The 18,617-nt window shown below is 36.5% G+C and overlaps 1 protein-coding gene across 1 annotated transcript; it reads right to left on the bottom strand.

Moving 5' to 3' along the window:
- Positions 1-8,603: 8,603 nt before the first annotated feature.
- GCG (glucagon) lies at positions 8,604-13,597 on the bottom strand (the record flags this gene model as incomplete). The annotated part of the gene is made up of 4 exons (XM_081096092.1): positions 8,604-8,745; positions 10,085-10,222; positions 11,878-12,039; positions 13,506-13,597. The coding sequence occupies 4 exons, from the start codon at positions 13,595-13,597 to the stop codon at positions 8,604-8,606; spliced, it is 534 nt and encodes a 177-aa protein (XP_080952218.1).
- Between the last annotated feature and the right edge of the window lie 5,020 nt (positions 13,598-18,617).

The raw sequence follows: 18,617 nt of genomic DNA, 5'->3' as shown, positions 1-18,617 counted from the left end.
GCTGCAAATCTTTTCAGAGCAAAGTGTCCAATCAGCCTCATTTCTGCTTAGACCAGGGCCTGTACATCTCTATTAATGTTTTTGAGAGCTGCAGCCTCAGATTTCAAAACCAGACAAATAATTCTAACATATGTAACTCCCTCATAGGCTAAATCAAAGCTAAGTGCACATGAATCAATATGCGGGTTATCTGTATTTTGTGGACATGGGTGGTCCAGACACCTACGAGGAGATAAATAAATGTTTGAGGTGGGTCCTTCAATGATTTTTACAACTGATGCCAATTTGGCAAGCTTGACCGGGCCCTACCAGTGTGAGGAACCATGATTTTGGTATGATGTTGGGGAATTTGTGGCTTCCATCTGCTGGTTATCTCACAAAATGTGGAGCTGAGAAAAATCACATACTGATTAAATCATAGAATCCCACACTTGGAAGGGACTTCATGAGCTGATCTGGGCCCGCCTCCTGAAGGTCAATGCATAAATCATCTTGTGCAGATGGCTGTTTATACTATTTTTAAAGCTCTTTAAGGATGGAGATCACACAGCTTCCCTTGATAGTCTGATCTTCATGGTCAAGAACTTCCTTTTTTAAAAGCCCATCTTTGCACTGCAGTGTGCCCCATTCTCTCTCTCTCTCTCTCTCTCTCTCTCTCTCTCTCTCCTCTCTCCTCTCTCTCTCTCTCTCTCTCTCTCTCTCTCTCTCTCTCTCTCTCTATATATATATATATATATATATATATATATATATATATATATATAGTGAGTACACGGTCAACCTTTTCTACTAATTATCTCTGGCCCTCACTCCATACTGTTGCAATTAATAATTAAGATTCCTGCTATTTCTCTCCCCCTCCCCAAACTACACAGTTATAATTCCTTTATTTTTCAGAAGACTTATTTTTTTTTCTCCCTCTATAAGGGTTTCTTTAATTTAGTTTTTCTCCTTAGAGTTTATTCCATAGCTCACTGTATAAAACTGTTCATGGTATTTCTGCTCAAGTTCTAATCAGCTGCAAATAATAGCAGAAATTTCTACTTGTCTACCCAGCCAGCATGGTTCAGTGGTTGAGCGTCGACTTATGGACCAGGAGGTCATGGTTTGATTCCTAGTCAGGGCACATGCCTGAGTTGGGGGCTTGATTCCTAGTGTGGGACATGGAGGAGGCAGCTGATCAATGATTCTCATCATTGATATTTCTCCCCCCCCCTTTTCTCTCTGAAATCAATAAAAATATATATTTTTTAAAAATTTCTTCTTGTCTTATCCCAGTATCATATTTGCTGTTTAAATTATATCAGTTCCTTTTTTTTGTTGTTGTTTCTGGCCTAAGTTATGTTCTACAATAAATCTGAAGCCTTTTACTGTCAAACTGCTACTTTCTACATGCCATATCTGTATAATGTATCTTGGGTTTTGGGGTAGGCTAAATAAGGACCACCTAAAAGATATTCACATCTGTACCCCAGGACTTGTGATTATGTTAACTTACATGGAAAAGAAGACTTTGCAGATGTGATTAACTTAATGATCTTGTGATAAGGATTATCCAGGTTGAATCAAGTGATCACAAGGGTCCTTAGAAGGGATAGATAGGTGGATTAGGGTCAGAGAGAAAAGAGATAGGATGATGGGAGCAGAGATCAGACACATACACTTGGAATATAGAGGTAGAGGCCACAAGCCAAGGAATGCAGGCAGTCTCTAAGAGGTTGGAAAAGGCAAGGATATGAAGTTTTCCCTAAGGCCCCTGGAGGAAGTGTAGCCCTGTTAACATTTTGATATCAGCCTATTAAAACCCATGTTGAGCTTCTGACCTGCAGAACTATAAAGTAATAAATGTGTGTTGTTTTAAACAATCAGTTTATGGTAATTTGTTATAGCAGCCATAAGAAATGAACACAACTCGACTTGTAAAAATATCTGCACTTGTTTCGAACTTCATGGTTTTATTTAATAGATCATTTTTGGATTTATAAATGTCTCTTAGTATTATGTTCCCATCATCCAAATTCACAACAAAACTAGTGGGTTTTCACCAGACTATTGCTAACCTTAACTGCTTATCAATTGTTTTAAAATATGTTATGTAATGTAGGATTTCATGTATCAAAAGGGTTTTATGTGCCAGGCACTGCACTATGAACTTGGAATGGGCTATCTTACTTATGTGTCACAACAAAGCCACGAGGTAGGAATTATTATCCCCATTTTGCTGGGGCTTGAAGAAGTGAAGCAGCATGACCAGTCACCAGCAGAGCTGATATTCAAGCCCAGTCTGCCTGATTTTAAAGCACATCTCTCTGCTCTGCCACGTTGATCTGTCACTGTTCTATGTTCAATTTCTCTAGCTGGGGTAGAATATTAAGAATCTGAAGCGCCATGAATTTTCAGGAAAGATGTGTTACTATAAATGTATCTTTCTTAGGGGGGAAAAGCTAGTTTCCTAGAATGTCATGTGCTTGTTCCAGATGTCAGATGGAAATGATTTCAAACATCAAAATTGAAATTGTGATTGTTGGAAAAGTCAGAGGGATCACTCAAAAACACTGAGGGGAAAGCAAAAACTCTCTCTGTCTTGGCAGGAACCTATAATTTCCCTGGGGAAAAAAAGAGTAAAACTTTTGAATTAATACCCAGCAAAGTTATGGTGTAAACTCATATTCTGCCTATGAAGTTTTCTGAAACTGTATTACTCTTCAGTTGTTTTTTGTTACCTACATACTAGACGCGTTAGCCGAGGACAGATGCTATTTTCGCCCCTGGGCTCTCTACTTTTTCTCAGTTCTCTCTGTTTGAAAGAGAGCGCAACTTGAAGGGAGTGCAATTTCATTTTGCATGCTCACCTTTTCCAGTTCTGTGTTACATGTAGTCTGCTCAGGCTGGGAGGAGGTACAACTCTGTTCTCCAGGCACCTCTTCTGAATGAATCAGCTGACACATTAAACCAGCTAACAGCAAATCCTCGAATTCTACCAATCAGCCCCTTTCCCTCTTTTCCATCTGAACAATTAGTAAGTATATCATTTTTCAATTTTATATAGTACATTTTCAAAGTCAAGTCCTACCCCTCTTCCAACCAACCATGCTGCTCCTTGCCCTTCTTATGTCTAAGGACACTCCTCTTGGGAGAAACCTGGAAGACCACAGTGGTTCGTTATCTGTACCCCCATTTCTTTTGGTCTCTTCTTTTCCACTGTCAGTACATCGCCATCACTGTTTTGTGGGACAAGTTCTAGTGGGTTCGTGTGGGGTAGGGATGGATGTGGAAGCCAACTGGATATCCTTGTTATGACCAAACTAAACCTTCTGTTTCCCCTCCAGCCTCTAAAAATCTCTTCCTCATTCAGTGTTTACAGCAAGTCCTTAAATAATATTGTTTTTTCAATGTTGTTTTGTTATAACATTGATGAGATGCCACAGGAACTTAACTCTTGTTTGTATCAATTAGCCTACGGTAAAATTAGTTTTATTGTATTTTTTTTTTCGCTTAAAGGCACAGAACCTATGAATGACATTGGGTGTCATAATTATACATATCTGTACAGACAAATACATATATGTGTGGAGATAATAAAATAAATTTTTAGATCTCTTAATATGATCTAATTACATCAATAAATTTCCTAATATTGAAACATCCTTGGTAATTTGGAATAAATTACACTTGGTCATGGTGTAGTAATATTTTTAATATGCTGTTGAATTCTATTTGCTGATTATTTTTTGGGATTTCAAAATCAAGATCCATAAGCGAGATTAGTCCATACTTTTCTTTTTGTTTCTTCTATCTTTATCAAGTGTAGGTTTCAATGATATACTCAGATTATTAAAAGAATTAGGTCATTCTTCTCATTATTTCCCCTAGCCTCTGGAATAATTTATGAAGCATATTATTTACCCACTCTTTGAAAGTTTGATAGATGTTCCATGCGAAACCATCTGGATCTATACCATTTTATGAGTTGGTTCTTTAATACTTTTGAATACTTCTTTGATGGAAATAAGTTTTTTAAAACTTTTTATCTGTACTAGTGACAATTTTTAAAAATTGCGTTTAAAATTGTATCTATAAATCTTAGATTTTAAAATATTTTTATTCAGCACTTTCAGCAGTCTCAAATTTGTTTTAATTCACCTGTTTCAATGGTTATTTCCTAATTAATTTAATTTTATTTATAAGGCTGGGAAAAGTAGGTTTATAGATGTAATACAAGTAAATAATACAATAATTAAGAAATAACAATACAGGAATAAACTCTGTGCTTTGTGAACTCACAACGGTAACTCTGCTCAGCCCTGCATTGCTTACTTTTATTCTTTGCTTAGGTTGGCTAGTGCTGTTCTATTTTATTACTTTTTATAAAGTCCTAATTTTGATTTATTATTCCTACAAATTATTTTTTTCTACCCAAAGTAGTTAAAGGTTTTAACTTTATTATTATTATTTTCTGAGAGTTTAGCACAATGTTAATGGGTCTTGAATTTCATTAGGTGTGTTTGCTACATTTATTGAAACAAGCATATTAATTTTCTTCTGTTTATTTCTGTTAGTGTTGTGAATTAGTGTTGATTTGTAAAACATAATAAACCACCCAGAAATTCTTAGAATGCACCATGTTTGTATTGTTATATTTTTCTTATATATTGCTAGATTTGATTATTGATGTTTTGTATAGGATTTTTCACCTCTGTCCATTAATCAGATTGGTCTTTTCCTTTTCTATAAATTCTTTGTTAGATTTTTGTATCAATAGTATCCTGGCCTCATACAATGAGCTGGGAAATATTCCTTATTTTTTCCTTATTTTGAAGAGTTTATGTAATGTTGATGTCTTTTCTTCCTTAAATGTTTAGAATAATTCACCTGTTAAGCCATCTGGGCCTGAAGTTCTTTCTGGAAAATTTTAAAAATAACACATCCAACTTTGAGAGTACAAAGAGGACTATTAAGATTTTCCTATTATTTGTGTCTATTTTAGTAATATTTTTAAAAGAGTTTGTTCATTTCATCTAATTGCTAAATTTGTAAGGCATACACTTTTATGCAGCACAGAGGTGGGCAAGAGTAGCTTTATAGTTTGTGAGTATGCTAAACACAGAGTTAATAAAGCTATTGTAATAATCATAACCCACATGTATTTTTTCTGTATGAACAACTGTAAACCTACTTTTGTCCACCCCTGTATGTTCTTATTATACTTTTATTGTTTGCAAAATCTTTAGAATTTTCCCCTTTTACTATATATTAGAGGCCCAGTGCATGAAAATTTGGGGTGGGGGGTCCCTCAGTTTTGCCTGTGCCCTCTCACAGTCCAGGAGTCCTCAGGGGATGTCTTACTGATGTCTGGCCTCCCTCTGCAGGAGGTGACTGGGCAGGCAATCAGGGGATGGTGCCGCCCCATCACCCTGCCATTGCCACCCGGCCTCCCTCTGCGGGAAGCAACCAGATGGGCCTATCAGAGGATGGTGCTGGCCCCCCTATTGCCCCTCTGCCGTTGCTGCTGGTTGCAGCCTCCCCTCCCCTGCAAGGCCGTTCCCTCCCTCTGCCCCCTGGCATGCGCCTTGGCTGGCCTGGCACAGCCTGCTCATTGGCCCCACCCCCTGCCAACTGGTCATTCTGCAGTTTGGTCGATTTGCATATTACTCTTTTATTATATAAGATACTGGTAACTTTTTCTCTCTTTTCTTTTTCTTGCTTCGTCTTGCTAGGAACTTATTAATTTTACTAATCTGGTCAAAGAACAAACTTTTGGCTTTCTTCATTTTTATTGCCAATTTTTGTGTATTTCATTATTTTCTCCTATCTTTTTCATTTCCTCTTGTTTACTTTTTGAGAGGTGATGTTCTTTTTTTCCAGTTTTTTGAGGTAAAAGTTAAGCTATTGTTTTTCTAATTTCTTCTTTTCTAACAAATGTATTTAAAGCTATCTTTTACCCTTAAGCACTGCTTTAGTTGTGTCTCCAGTTTGTATTTATTATATCTTCATTATCATAGAATTCAAAGGTATTTAATTTTATTTTACTATGATCTCTTCTTTGACCCATGGGTTATATAGAAATGATTGCCTAGTTTCAAGCAGTTGTGAATATGTAAGGTATCTTTTTTTTTTTAATTTTTAGCTTAATTCCACTGGGTCAAAGATCATACTCTAAATAATTTCAATCACTGAAATTTATTGAAGATTTTTGATCCAGCATAAGTCAATCTTGGTAAATATTTAAAGTGTACTTAAAATATTAATTTTATTATTCCTAGGTGCAATATACTATAAATGTTAAGTGTATTTAGTTGATTGAGTTTATCAGATTTTATTGATTTTCCTGTCATTTTGCTCTGTCAGCTCAGCCCTGAGAAAGAAGGAAATTCTGCCATTTACCAACAACGTGAATAACTTTGAGGGTATTATGCTTAGTGAGATAAGCCAGACAGAGAATAACAAATATTATATAATATCACTTATATGTGAAATCTAAAAAGCCAAACTCATAGAAACAGAGAGTAGAATGGTGGTTACCAGGGCCTAAGGGTGGAGGAATTGGGGAGACATTCTCAGAGGGTACAAACTTGCAACTAGAAGATGAGTAAATTCTGCCATCTAATGCAGAGCATAGCGATTAAAATCCACAATACTGTATTATTTACTTAAAATTTGCTAGAAGACTAGATCTTAAATGTTCTCATGCCCTAAAGAAATAATCATTATGTGACCTGATAGGTTTGCTAAAACTAAGGTGGTAATCATATGGCAATAAATAAATGTATAAAATTTGCTCATTGTACAACTTAAACAATGTTATATGTTGATTATCTCTAATAATAAAAGCCTAATATGCTAATTAGACCAGACATCCTTCTGGACGACCTTCCAGATGAGGCCACAGCAGCGGCGGGGGCTGAGCTCCTTGCACGAATTTTGTGCATTGAGCCTCTAGTATTGTGCCTGGCATGGCAATCGACATCAGACTGACCCAAGATACTGGACAATGCAGGATGGGGAGATAGGGTACAGGGCATGATGGTTACTTAAATGTCAGCAGGTGCCAGGCAAGTGAGATGCATAAGTAAAGTGGGCCAGGGGAAAGTGCCTACTGTGTACATTACATGGGTGTGGGTATATGAGCACATATAAGTGTGCAGTTTGTGTGTGCGTGTGTGTGTGTGTGTGTGTGGGTGTGTGTGTGTGTGTAGGGGGCACAATAATGAGCTGTGACTCTTTAAAAGGAGGCAGCTGGTATTCCTCTCCAGAAGAGATTTGTTTTGTGGGTCTAATGTTGCCTGATGTCCTAATTTTTCAAGAGAAGCCAGAAAACAATACATTTATATAAAATATCATGAGTTTGCAACATTGGCTCAAAATGTTAACAACATGAAGCAATGCCTGGGTGCCAGAGTTGGGTTGTGGACTTCAGGCTCGGGAAGAAGAGATGTTTGGAAGGAGTGGGGGCAGGAAGAAGCGAAAACAGACAACAGTAAAGAAGCTTGAAGGTTTTATTTAAGTATGTCTTTGATATATTGAAAGATGAGCATTTTTATGACAAAAGTTTCAAGAAGAAAGTTTTCTTTCCAGTTTCACCACTGTGACTACCAGCCCAATCCTTATTTTAATGCAGAGATGCTGTGATTGGAATAATTTACATGTACAAATTATATCATAGAAAACCAATTCCATTGCTAACTATAAGCAGGTTAGTGTACTTCATCCAAAATAAGAAGAAAATAAGAGACTTTGCACTTTTATATTTTAAAGCTGATATTTTAGCAATAGTTTGACAATGGTTTATTCCATTTATACTCTTTTGGCAACACAACCTTAAAAGACAATCTATTCATTGGCATGCAAAGCAACATGGCTTCAGAATACACCTCTTAAATTTACAGAACTTAAAATTTCAAACATCACATGTGGCTGGTGACGTTATGAAGATGATCTTGAGTAGTGACATACTTATTTCCTAAAGACAAAAGAAAAAGACAGTCATATAGCAGAGCTATCATACTCAGATGATGTAGTTAAATTATCTGGGAAATATTTTAAAGATTTATTTTGGTAAAAGCTGTTTATTAATCTTTTTGTCTTATGAATCCCTTAGTCTTTTGAATTTTTCAAATATTTGCATTCAAAGATGACATCCTAAAGTTCCCCGATCAAAGAATATAAAGTATATAAGTAGTTATAAAAAGCCATTATAACCCATCAAGATAAGTGGTTACTTTCGGTGTTTTGATTTTTATTACTATCCTTATTAAATTAAGTATATAATACCAAATTTATTTGTGCTAAAAATTCAAAATACATAGCAATATAGAATGTCACATTACCACGTGAATGATGTATATTTCCACGTTTTATTCTTATCTGTGTTCCTAATGCCCTGTCCCTTAATTGATACTTAGGAAATATTTTTGGAGTAAGTGGGTGAATGAGTAAAAGTGTAATTATCTAAAACAAATATAACGATGTATTCTTCAATGAGACATACTTTTGCTTATCTACCAAGGGAGCAAAGACTCCCCTCCCCACACAAGGAACACCCTGTCGCTGTATGATACAACGTATGAAAGCTTTGATGGTTTTCAGAATGCACTAAAATGCAATCACCTGTCGGTATATTTGTTTTGCAGCAGCCAGTTTATAAAGTCCTGGGTGGCAAGATTATCAAGAACTGTGTTCATCTCATCAGAGAAAGAGCCTTCGGCATGTCTGCGGCGGAGCGCTTCAGGAATGGCTTCTGGGAGGCTGAGGACAAGGGGGATAAAAATCGGTATTTGGTTAAAGGCTTTAAATAAAGGCTTTCTGACTGCACATCACCGGTAACGTGTGCGGATCACTGAGAAAGCAGGACGTCATATTTACAGAGGGCCAACTGTGGGGACCTGCATGAACGGGTGCATATCAGAATGGACCATCTGGAGGTAGTGACGACCAGAGCAGGACGGGAAACCCAGCCTGTATAACTTCCTGCCTTGTGCAGCGGTCCAGCTGCTCCAGAGATTTTAGTGTATTGGCAACACAGAAGTTATTACTGAGACTATTACTTTGTTTAAAATTCAGGAAAATGTAAAACTAGTGGTTATTAGAACAGCCTTGCAAAGTGCAGTAGTTAGGCATTAAACTTTAATTTATATTAGATTTTCTTTTTTTATTAGCTTAATTAGCAGCATTTTTGGTGCCCCTTTAAAATATTATAAAACATCCTCAAGTATCAGTGACTATTTTACCACTGATTTTGTAAATTGGATCATCAATGTTTAAAAAAACAGTGACAATATCAGGTTATTAGCTAAATAATAACACAATCCCTTTTGTCTTAAGATTTCTCCAAGTCTCAGTAAGCTTGTTTTAAATCTCACAAAAAATTGAGTTGAACATGAATTTCCTGCTTCTCATAATTCAAATGTCAATCAAAATGGCCAAGAGAAAATGAGCTGGTTCAGGGGTCTGTTTGGTTGTGGTAAGATCCAAGAAGGTACCTAACGGCTTAGTCTTATTTTCAGCTGTGAAACTTTAATGGCTATTTATATGACAGTCCCATAAAAAATGGGGATGTTGTTAAATATATGGATGTTTGCACATATTTATATTTTGAGTGTCATTTCATTAAACATCTTAAGTTTAATACCTTTCAGTCTTCATCAGATTATTAGCTAAACAGTAATACAAATATATGTTGATCCCATATGTAAATACTTAACGTCAAACTTTAAGTTTTCAGCATTATTTCTTTTTTTCCTTATCCCGAGTTTTTCTAGTTTAAGCTTATCATCCTGATGTAGTTCTCCATAGCACCTTATTCTCAAAAGTGTCTTGGATTGACAAATTAATAGCTTAATTATAACACAACTCTAATGTGGGATAAAAATACCACCTGTCTGACTCTATCATTAATACTTGCTACTACAGATAAAACATATTAAATTCTTGTAGATTGTCTCCCACCAATAGGAGTTATTTCCTTACTTTGTGAGACTATACTAATTGTTTCTGTAACTCAAATCAACAAATAGATAACTGTAGTGTAAGTTTTCAACATCATGCAAACATAAAAAAAAAGTTAAATAAGAGTGTACAGACTTACTCTTGCCTTTCTAGGCCTTTCACCAGCCAAGCAATGAATTCCTTGGCAGCTTTGCCGTCCAAATAAGAACTGAAATCACTGGTAAAGGTCCCTTCAGAGTGTCTCTCAAATTCATCATGACGTTTGGCAATGTTATTACTGAAAGAAATGTGAACGTTACATTGAAGATCTGTCTCTCTAGCAATATGGTTTGCACCTATAAGTAGTGGCAGCTTGGGGTTGAAGAGGCTTAGGGAGATTTAGGAGATGAGGGTAGTTAGGAGACTCGTCCTGAAACTTCATGAATTATCTGAACGGACGGTTGGTGGGCCAGAGATAATAGCAGTTAAGGGGAGCATTTGGCCCACTCAGCACACCCATTTCCACATCTTTTGCTTATCCGTGCCATTGATTATTACGGTTGCATTTACTTCAGCCTCAGTGTATGTGGACTGTCCAATGTGCTATGCAGCTTGCAGACAAGGCAGCTGTTTGTTAATACTTACAGGCTCAGACATAGTTAAATGAGTCAAGGGAAAGCTAAGGATCATCTCAAAATGTCATCAAAAGGACCACGTGATAATGGATGAAAGGAAACATGTGATGGGACAGCAGTGAGGAAAGCTAAGATGATGACCCCATCTCATCCTCAAACGTGATCTGTGTAGGTGGTTGACCAGCTGCCCTCCTGGATCTATTACCCCTGGAAGGTTTCAACTTAAACACAAAACAGAAATCGCCTGAGAGGGAGGATTATTTTACAGTAGATTACCAAATTGTAGCATTACCTTTCCAGAAATGAGGATAATTGTTTTCTTTTTTTTTTTTTTTCAAATTTGTGATTCCTCTTATTTCACCAATGGCCATGTCTGTAGTCACTAACAGGGACTTCTCCCAGTGTCTGCTCTGACCATGACAACCATCTTTCCTGTCATGCCCTCCACTTTAAGAACTTTTGGTAAACCACTCTGTCTCTCCAATTCTTCCTGCTGGCCCATATTCATTCATTGTCTCATTCATTTTCTCTCTCTCTTTCTTCCTCTCTCTCTCTCAGCAAATCTATGTCCTTATCCTGATAACTTAGATTCCTTCAGCTACTTTGTATGCACAACTCCCTTCCCCTGTGGGCTACTCTCCAAAGAAATTGTGAAATTCCACCATCTCTGTGAAACCCTTGTGGAAGATTTCCTTCAGTAGCCTACATGCATCGTAAAACCCAACACTGTCAACGAAAATCCAACATTAAAATGTATGCCTTACGAAGGGCTTGTGCTCTTATTTGCCTTCTTCTCTCTTTATGCGGTGCAGCTAGGTTATAATTTTAAATGTGTATCTTGGATTGTATTCTACAAGAAAATGACTGCATCTGTTTCCATTCCTTACCATGATTAAGTTGGCTAGGGTTACTTTAAATGTGATTGCAGTCATGAGTTTGAATCCTACAAGGGAATGTTGAATTTGCTGTTATCTTTTGGTCAAAAAATAGATTCCTAACCATTCTGGTCTAAAAAAGTCAGCTTTCAATTTTAATAGAAAATGGGTAAGAGAGTAAATATTGCTCAGACCACAGTAGGGAAAATAATTTAAAATCTACGTTTTATTACAGGGTGGGTAAGGCATTTTCAGGGTGAGAAGTGGGACTTTCAGAGGCATAATATGAAGGAGAGCATCACCAACCTTGAAATCATCAAAGCTGAAAGAGCTTATCTGCCCAATTTGATGAGCACGGTAACATAAGGAAAGTCAGGAGATATTTTAGACATAGTTAGCTAATACATTTGTGTGCAAATTTGGGGCTAGGTTTAGACTCTCACTTGGTCCTCTTGCTGGCCATCAACCACTCCACAAAATCCTGGGCACGCCTGGCGTCCAGGTACTTGCTGTAGTCACTGGTGAATGTGCCCTGGGAGTGGCGCTTCTCTTCATTGATCTGATCCGGGCCATTGAGCGAGTCTGCCTGGGGAGCTGGGAGCGAGCTGTGAAGAACAGTGATTGGTGCAACTAAGTCTCTTCTTGAGTGGACTCGCTCAAGAAGCATCTTGAAAACACAAGACCACAGGAAATTGAAAGGCAGGTGCCTTGAGCATTTCAGTTGATATGAGAGACACCTTGCTTGCCACGGGAATCTCAGAGTTTTGTTAGAGTTGAATACACTCTGATTCTGAATCCTGGGAGCAGATTTTTAACTGGCTTCCTCTTTAATGAAATAAGATCAAATAAATAGTTTTTTAAAGTAATTAATGTACTTATGATTCTGCTAGTAATGATAGAAGAGAGCAATGAATTGACTATTTTAAAAGAGTGAAGTATCCCAAATCATTTGGGCAGCTGATCTGTGTTCTGAATTTTGTTTGCATGTGTTAATATAAAAATGTAGCTCCATTACCTGGTTACATGATAGCTGATGATGAAAGAGGAAGACAATTAAAAATATAAAGAATGCCAAGAAAAAGCCCACTTGCTAATTTCAAACTGTGTAGTGGATAATCCACATGCTGGTAATCAACAGTTGTTTGCCATGGCAAATATGGAGAAATATTCAATAGTATTAATACTCAGAAATAAAATTGAGATACTATTCTCACCTGTCAAAATAGCAAAGATTAAATATGGGGGAAGGTATTATGAAAGGAATATTTCTATAAGGCTGATGGAAGTGTGCATGTGTATGACTTTTCTGGAAAGCAAGCTGGCAAGATATTACAAAAGACTTAAACTTATTCAAACCCTTTGATACAGTAATTTTAGTAGCAAAAATCTAGCCTCAGGAAAGAGTAAAAAGTATAGGGAGAAAAGTTATTTGCAGCATTCTTTGTGGGAAAATGTAAAAGAACTCAAGTGTTCAATAGAAGAGGAATAGCTAAATAAATATTGTACATTTTTGAGATGAAATAGTATGCAGCTATCAAATATCATACATTTAATAGATATTTGTAAAGCTATACGAAAGAGCTAACAATACAATGCTAAGATAAAAGGCATAATATGAAGCTGTATAATGATCTGAGATATATTCTATATACAGTACATACATAACATTTTTTGCATATTTTGTATCATGAACATGTATGACTTTTACAATTAGTAAGAAACAGTGTTATTTTTTAAAAAGGAATAAAAAAAGAAAAAGTTGGTGTGAATAATTAAAATAATCTACTATGCAGTGTGTGAGTAATGAATGGATAGATAGGATCAGCTGAAGATTTCAACAAGCTATAATTTCCCATGTAACACATTTTCCAACATAGCCTACTCCTTTGGTTGCGAAACAACGTACTCTGATCTATACTCCAGAAACAACTTTATCACAATGATATTTTAAACTTTTTAAAATTGTACAGAGTATTTACTCTCAGTTACTGAGCCCTCTTCACAAATCATAGTTTTCACAGGCTGTATTATAACCATCGTGCTTGTTAGTTCAAGTCTAAAGATTGAATACCTGGACTTCTCCTCTGTGTCCTGAAGAGAACGCTGCCAGCTGCCTTGGACCAACATCACAAATAATCCAGCCACAAAGTAAATGCTTTTCATGTTTGCTGCCTGTTGGTGCACAGAGGCAGGGAGAGGTGGGGGAGGGAGAAAGGCAACCATATTTAAACACATCAGGCTCAATTCATTTAATTATGATGAAGTAAATATTATAAATAAAAAGAAAATCTATTTCATTTTGAGTATATTTTAAAAAGTAGATTATATTTTCCCCTAGTTTTTTTTTTTGGTGGCAAAAAAAGGATTTAAAAAATGTGTACCACCTTTAAGATTTTTCATTAATGTAAGACACTTCTGTTAATAATTAGAAGGCTCATTTCCAGATTTGGAATTAAAAATGTCTATGATAAACATTTAAGATACCCACTGTAGATGATATACTACATATGGTTAGCCTGAATGTCACCTTATCCATAATGCCACCCCCTTCACTATCAGTCTGGCTTTCAATTAATAGTCCTTCATTTCCAAGCATTTACATTATACTGCATTTCAACCATCTTAAAGCAGCCTCGGGCTACAACTTGGCATACCAGCTGTCGGTTCAGATGTATTATTCATTTATATTTTAAATAGTGTAACTTGGTCTAGACTTTGTAATTATAAAGCGGCCAACAGATTTGAGGTATTTTAGGGTGCTTTGACCTGTTCTAAATTAAAGGGAAAAAATTGTTTTAAAGACAAGCAATTTGCAACAAGAACTAATGCTTCTGGCAACTTGAACAATCACAAGTAAGAAACTCAAGAGATCACTGTCATAATGAAAATTAACGCCTGTTTCTGAAGTCTCAGAAGTCCCCAGGTTGTTTTATAATTGGACTTAGTCCAGGACGTGTCACTCACTGCTTGTGACACCCCAGGCCTAGTTGTGGGATACACCTGGTTGCTTGTCCTTGTACCACACGCAGATGCCCCGTGAAGCCACCGTATGCCAAAGGCATGATGATGCAGTGTGCAAGGTGGGAACTAAAATGAATTTGGGGCAGAAGATCCCCACAGGGCAAGCTCCTCTATTTTCTGAATAGAAACCTCAAGTCCAGCATTTGTCATGGACTTCTCTCTACTTCTCAAGTCCCACCATGTTTCTGTGAGATGTGGGGATTTCAATCCCAGTTTGATTATGTTTATCCATAAATAATTTGAATGAGTATTTTTAGCAAATGGCATTTGGTTTGAAATAAGGATTTTACAAATATTATCATTTCAAACTATCAATCTTTTCTTTAACATCCTAGCCATATTTACTGTCTAGCTTTGGCACTAAAACATGGAGACTGGAATGGCAGCAGTGGCATTTTTTTCTTTGAAATATTAAGTCTCTTTAGATTAAGTAGTTAGTTAAACAAAGCAACATAATAGTAATTACATATTCACCCTTCTTCATTCATCAACATGAAATTACTAATTTGGCATTTTGCTATGCTTTGGTTGATCTAGTCGGCAAACTTTGGAAACTTTGCCATATATGTAGGTAGTGTCTGCTGATTATACATCTCAATTATAAACTCATGCTTTCCAGAATTAAAAAAAAAAAGCTAAGATTTCTTTTAGAATCACACCCCTGTTGCAAAAACAAATTAGTCCCAAATAATTCCTTCTATGCAAAGTCCCTAAAGGTTTTCAAAATCTTCATTATATTCTATATGGAGGGAGATTTAAAGCATGTGCTGTTCTGCTGCTATGGGAGCCGATGGAGGGAGAAACAGAAGTGAATGTTCCAAGACCTCTATAGGCAGTGAATTGAGTTCTACTGAAAGAGAAATTGATTTTTAAAATTTTATTCATTCATTTGTAAGTTTATAGAATTGTGAAAAACTTTGAGAATAAGTTTAATTGTTTGAATGCCACTACTGAGAAAGCAAATGTTTATATTATTTTAGATTCAAAATCTTATTCAATAATAGAAGAGTTTCCAGTTACTCCCCTCCACCCTCCTTCGGATAGCCTAAGGAGAGAATGTGTAGTTTTGTAAAAACCACACATTTCCACTCAAATTTAAAGGGAAAATATGGGAATATGGGAACAATAGCATTCTCTGTGTAGGAAGTCTTTTAGAAAGATTAATCTTAGACATAAGCAAGGTGACATTATATAATAGCTCTAAATGTATTCGTGTTGTAGGCCAAATACATACTTTTTAAAACTGACCAGCTCATTTCCTTTCATAGGTCCTTGGTATGTGTGGGAAAACACACCGCTTGATCATTTACTCCATTGAGGATCTTTGCAAAATCATTCTTTGTCCCCAAGGGCTTAAATAGGTATTTTAGAACATCTGATTTTGTTTCTATAGAGAATTACTAAAATCTTATTTCAGATTGTGGGCATTTTAGACAGTTTATTTATTGCTATTGGTTCTGAATACATAGTAGATAATTATTAATCGGAGGTTTCACTCAGCTCCATTCAAAGAATTCCCAATAATTGATTAGTTCACTGCACCAAATGTGCTGTCTTATTTACAAACAGCTGATTTCATGGACTTAGAGTTTTTGATAGACTTATCAGAAATTTGAATATTTGAAAGATGATGTTGATTCTTCTCTTTTAGAAAATGATAAATTTTCATTGGTAAGGAGCAATTGCTATTATAGCCTCTCTAATGGACACATTTCTGCTGAATGTAAAAGGCGCCTTCTGTTCAAAGTAATAGATACGTTAATCAAAACTAAGAAAAATATTTATATATTTTAAAAACACAGTTCTCATAACAGTTAAGTCTTATAACAAGTGCCTTGATTTGAATCTTTGTTTTTCTTTCTACTTCATATCTTTTTATTGAATTATTTTTCCGACTCATTTTGCGGCTTCACTGTGTTGACGTTTATGTAAATACATTTTGTATCACTTTTTCATCTCAATTCTACCCTGTGTGTTATTAGTGAAAAGTATAAGATGAAAGAACAACATTCAAATTCATAATACTTTATCCCCTTAAAAATACTTAACTGTACCCAAATCAGAATAGACAGTCTTACAATCACTCAACAGAAATCTTACCTTCTGATACCAGGCGTGGAACAGAGCAGGTGGAGAGAGAGAGAGCCCTCTTTGGAACTGGAGATGAGCTGGGTCTTGAGCTCTGTACTTCTGCACCAAAGCACACTGCTTTTATATACTCTCTAGCGCTGTTTAGCCCCACAGATATTACGCTGACAATATAAATTTCTCATCTGTAAGTAATGGGTTTTTGTTACAAATGATTTAACTCGCCCACTCACTTTGCTCATCTCATTCTATGCTTGCATTGGGTGGGATCTCAGAGGCCAGGAAACTTTATTTACTCTCCTGCCTTTATTTTTTTCCTGGGGAATGGAAAGGACAATTGGGAAATTCACCTTTCACTCACCAATCAGGCATGAAAATTGCTGACGGACTCTTGTTGTAATGTACCCTGCGAGTCGAACAGAGGACACTTCAGTCACGAAATCGAATCAAGGAGTCTTTAATTTAAAAGCCAGCGGCTACAAGGGGGCATTAGCTCTCCAAATCTCGCAGTCCCAAGTGAGTACAGCAGAAGCTTATAAAGGCAAAAAACAAATCCTGCTAGATGTTGGAATGTGGAACTACCTTGTGAAAGCAATTAGTACAGAAGCCAAATTGAGCAAAGTTAGGTATTTCTAAAGGTTATCTATAGCTTTAGTTCCTGGAGCCACTGAATCAAGGGAAAGCATTTTTGCAGTTCTGGTTCTCAGGTACAGAAGAATAGCCTTTGTAAAACCACAATGGGCTGGCAACAAAATGGGGTGATTTATGTGAGTTTCCAGGTATTATTCTGGAAACAGAGGTCAAAATGGAGTCCCTTAGGCTAACTACCCAATTATTTAAACAAGCAAATGTTTACAGAAGCCAGAATATCAGGGTTGAAATTTTAAACAGCAGTTTTTACCCAAGATGGAGGTTACTATGCTTTACTCTAAGTGAGTTTTGATGCTGCGGATGTGAAATTGCTTAGTTTTTGGCTAACCTTTCTTTGAGGACGGCCTCAGTTAAGGGTCTTACAAGTCTTTCTGTTTTGCTACTTAGTTATGATGAATTGATCTGAATATAATCCTTTCATCTCCCCAAATAAATACATCACCCACTTAAAACATGGTTAGTAATCTTCTCATCCCCACTATATGGAATTCATTTGTATTTTTTTGGCAATTTTAAAGAATATTCATTCGAACCTAAACTGTTCTATTGCAATAAATTGGAGTCCAGAAGAAGGATAAAGCAAAATGAGGATTAAACATCCAAGATAGGTGATGCTAATAAGACACAGTTTAGTATATCTTTTTCCTTCTAATGGATATTTAAAGGCTAATTCTACTGATAAGAGAGCTGGACACTAATTTACAAAAGGACAGGATACAATGCATGCTATCATATGTATTTTTTTGAGTTTCATCATCTGCCACTTAGGACTTCAATGATCTATAGGATTTAGCAGATATGAGTCTGATCACTTTAGACAAAGAGAAATATAGGAAGTGACTGGACAGACAGCATGAGGACTGTGTAAGTGTAATTAGGTTTTAGCCTGGCTGCTGTCAACATGTTGTGTGACTGTGGTCCAGTCACACATCGCTCTGTGCCTCAGCTTCTGGAACTGTAAAATGAGAGGGTGGCTTCAACGACCCTTCTAAAATAAAAATCTAATTCCATGTGACAAACCCAACACAACATTTTCTAACTAGGTGTCAATCTTCTAATATCAGCAGCAGCGCGGTGAATCTGATGACTTGTACAGAAGTAAATCACTGATACAACTGGAAGAACATTTCCAATGCACTCAAACTCTTCAGTGGTGGATTGGACCCACTATTGGGTAGAGAACTACTTACATGCCATCGGGATTAATTCTACATGAAATTGGAAAACCTCAGGAAGGGGTTTCCATGCTGGTGATTTCTGATGATAGAAGGCGGTGTAATTCAAAGCATAGTCTATGGACCGGAATCACCTGCTAGAAATGTAGACTCTGGGCCAAGCCCAGACTTACTGAATAAGAACCTGCATTTTACCAAGATTCCAGGCAATTCATATGCATATTAAGGTTTGTGAAGCACAGCTGCAT

The sequence above is a fragment of the Myotis nattereri genome (assembly GCF_964212035.1).
Source record: "Myotis nattereri genome assembly, chromosome: 7".
Taxonomy (NCBI): Eukaryota; Metazoa; Chordata; class Mammalia; order Chiroptera; family Vespertilionidae; genus Myotis; species Myotis nattereri.
This window is presented reverse-complemented; position numbering and strand designations above follow the sequence as displayed.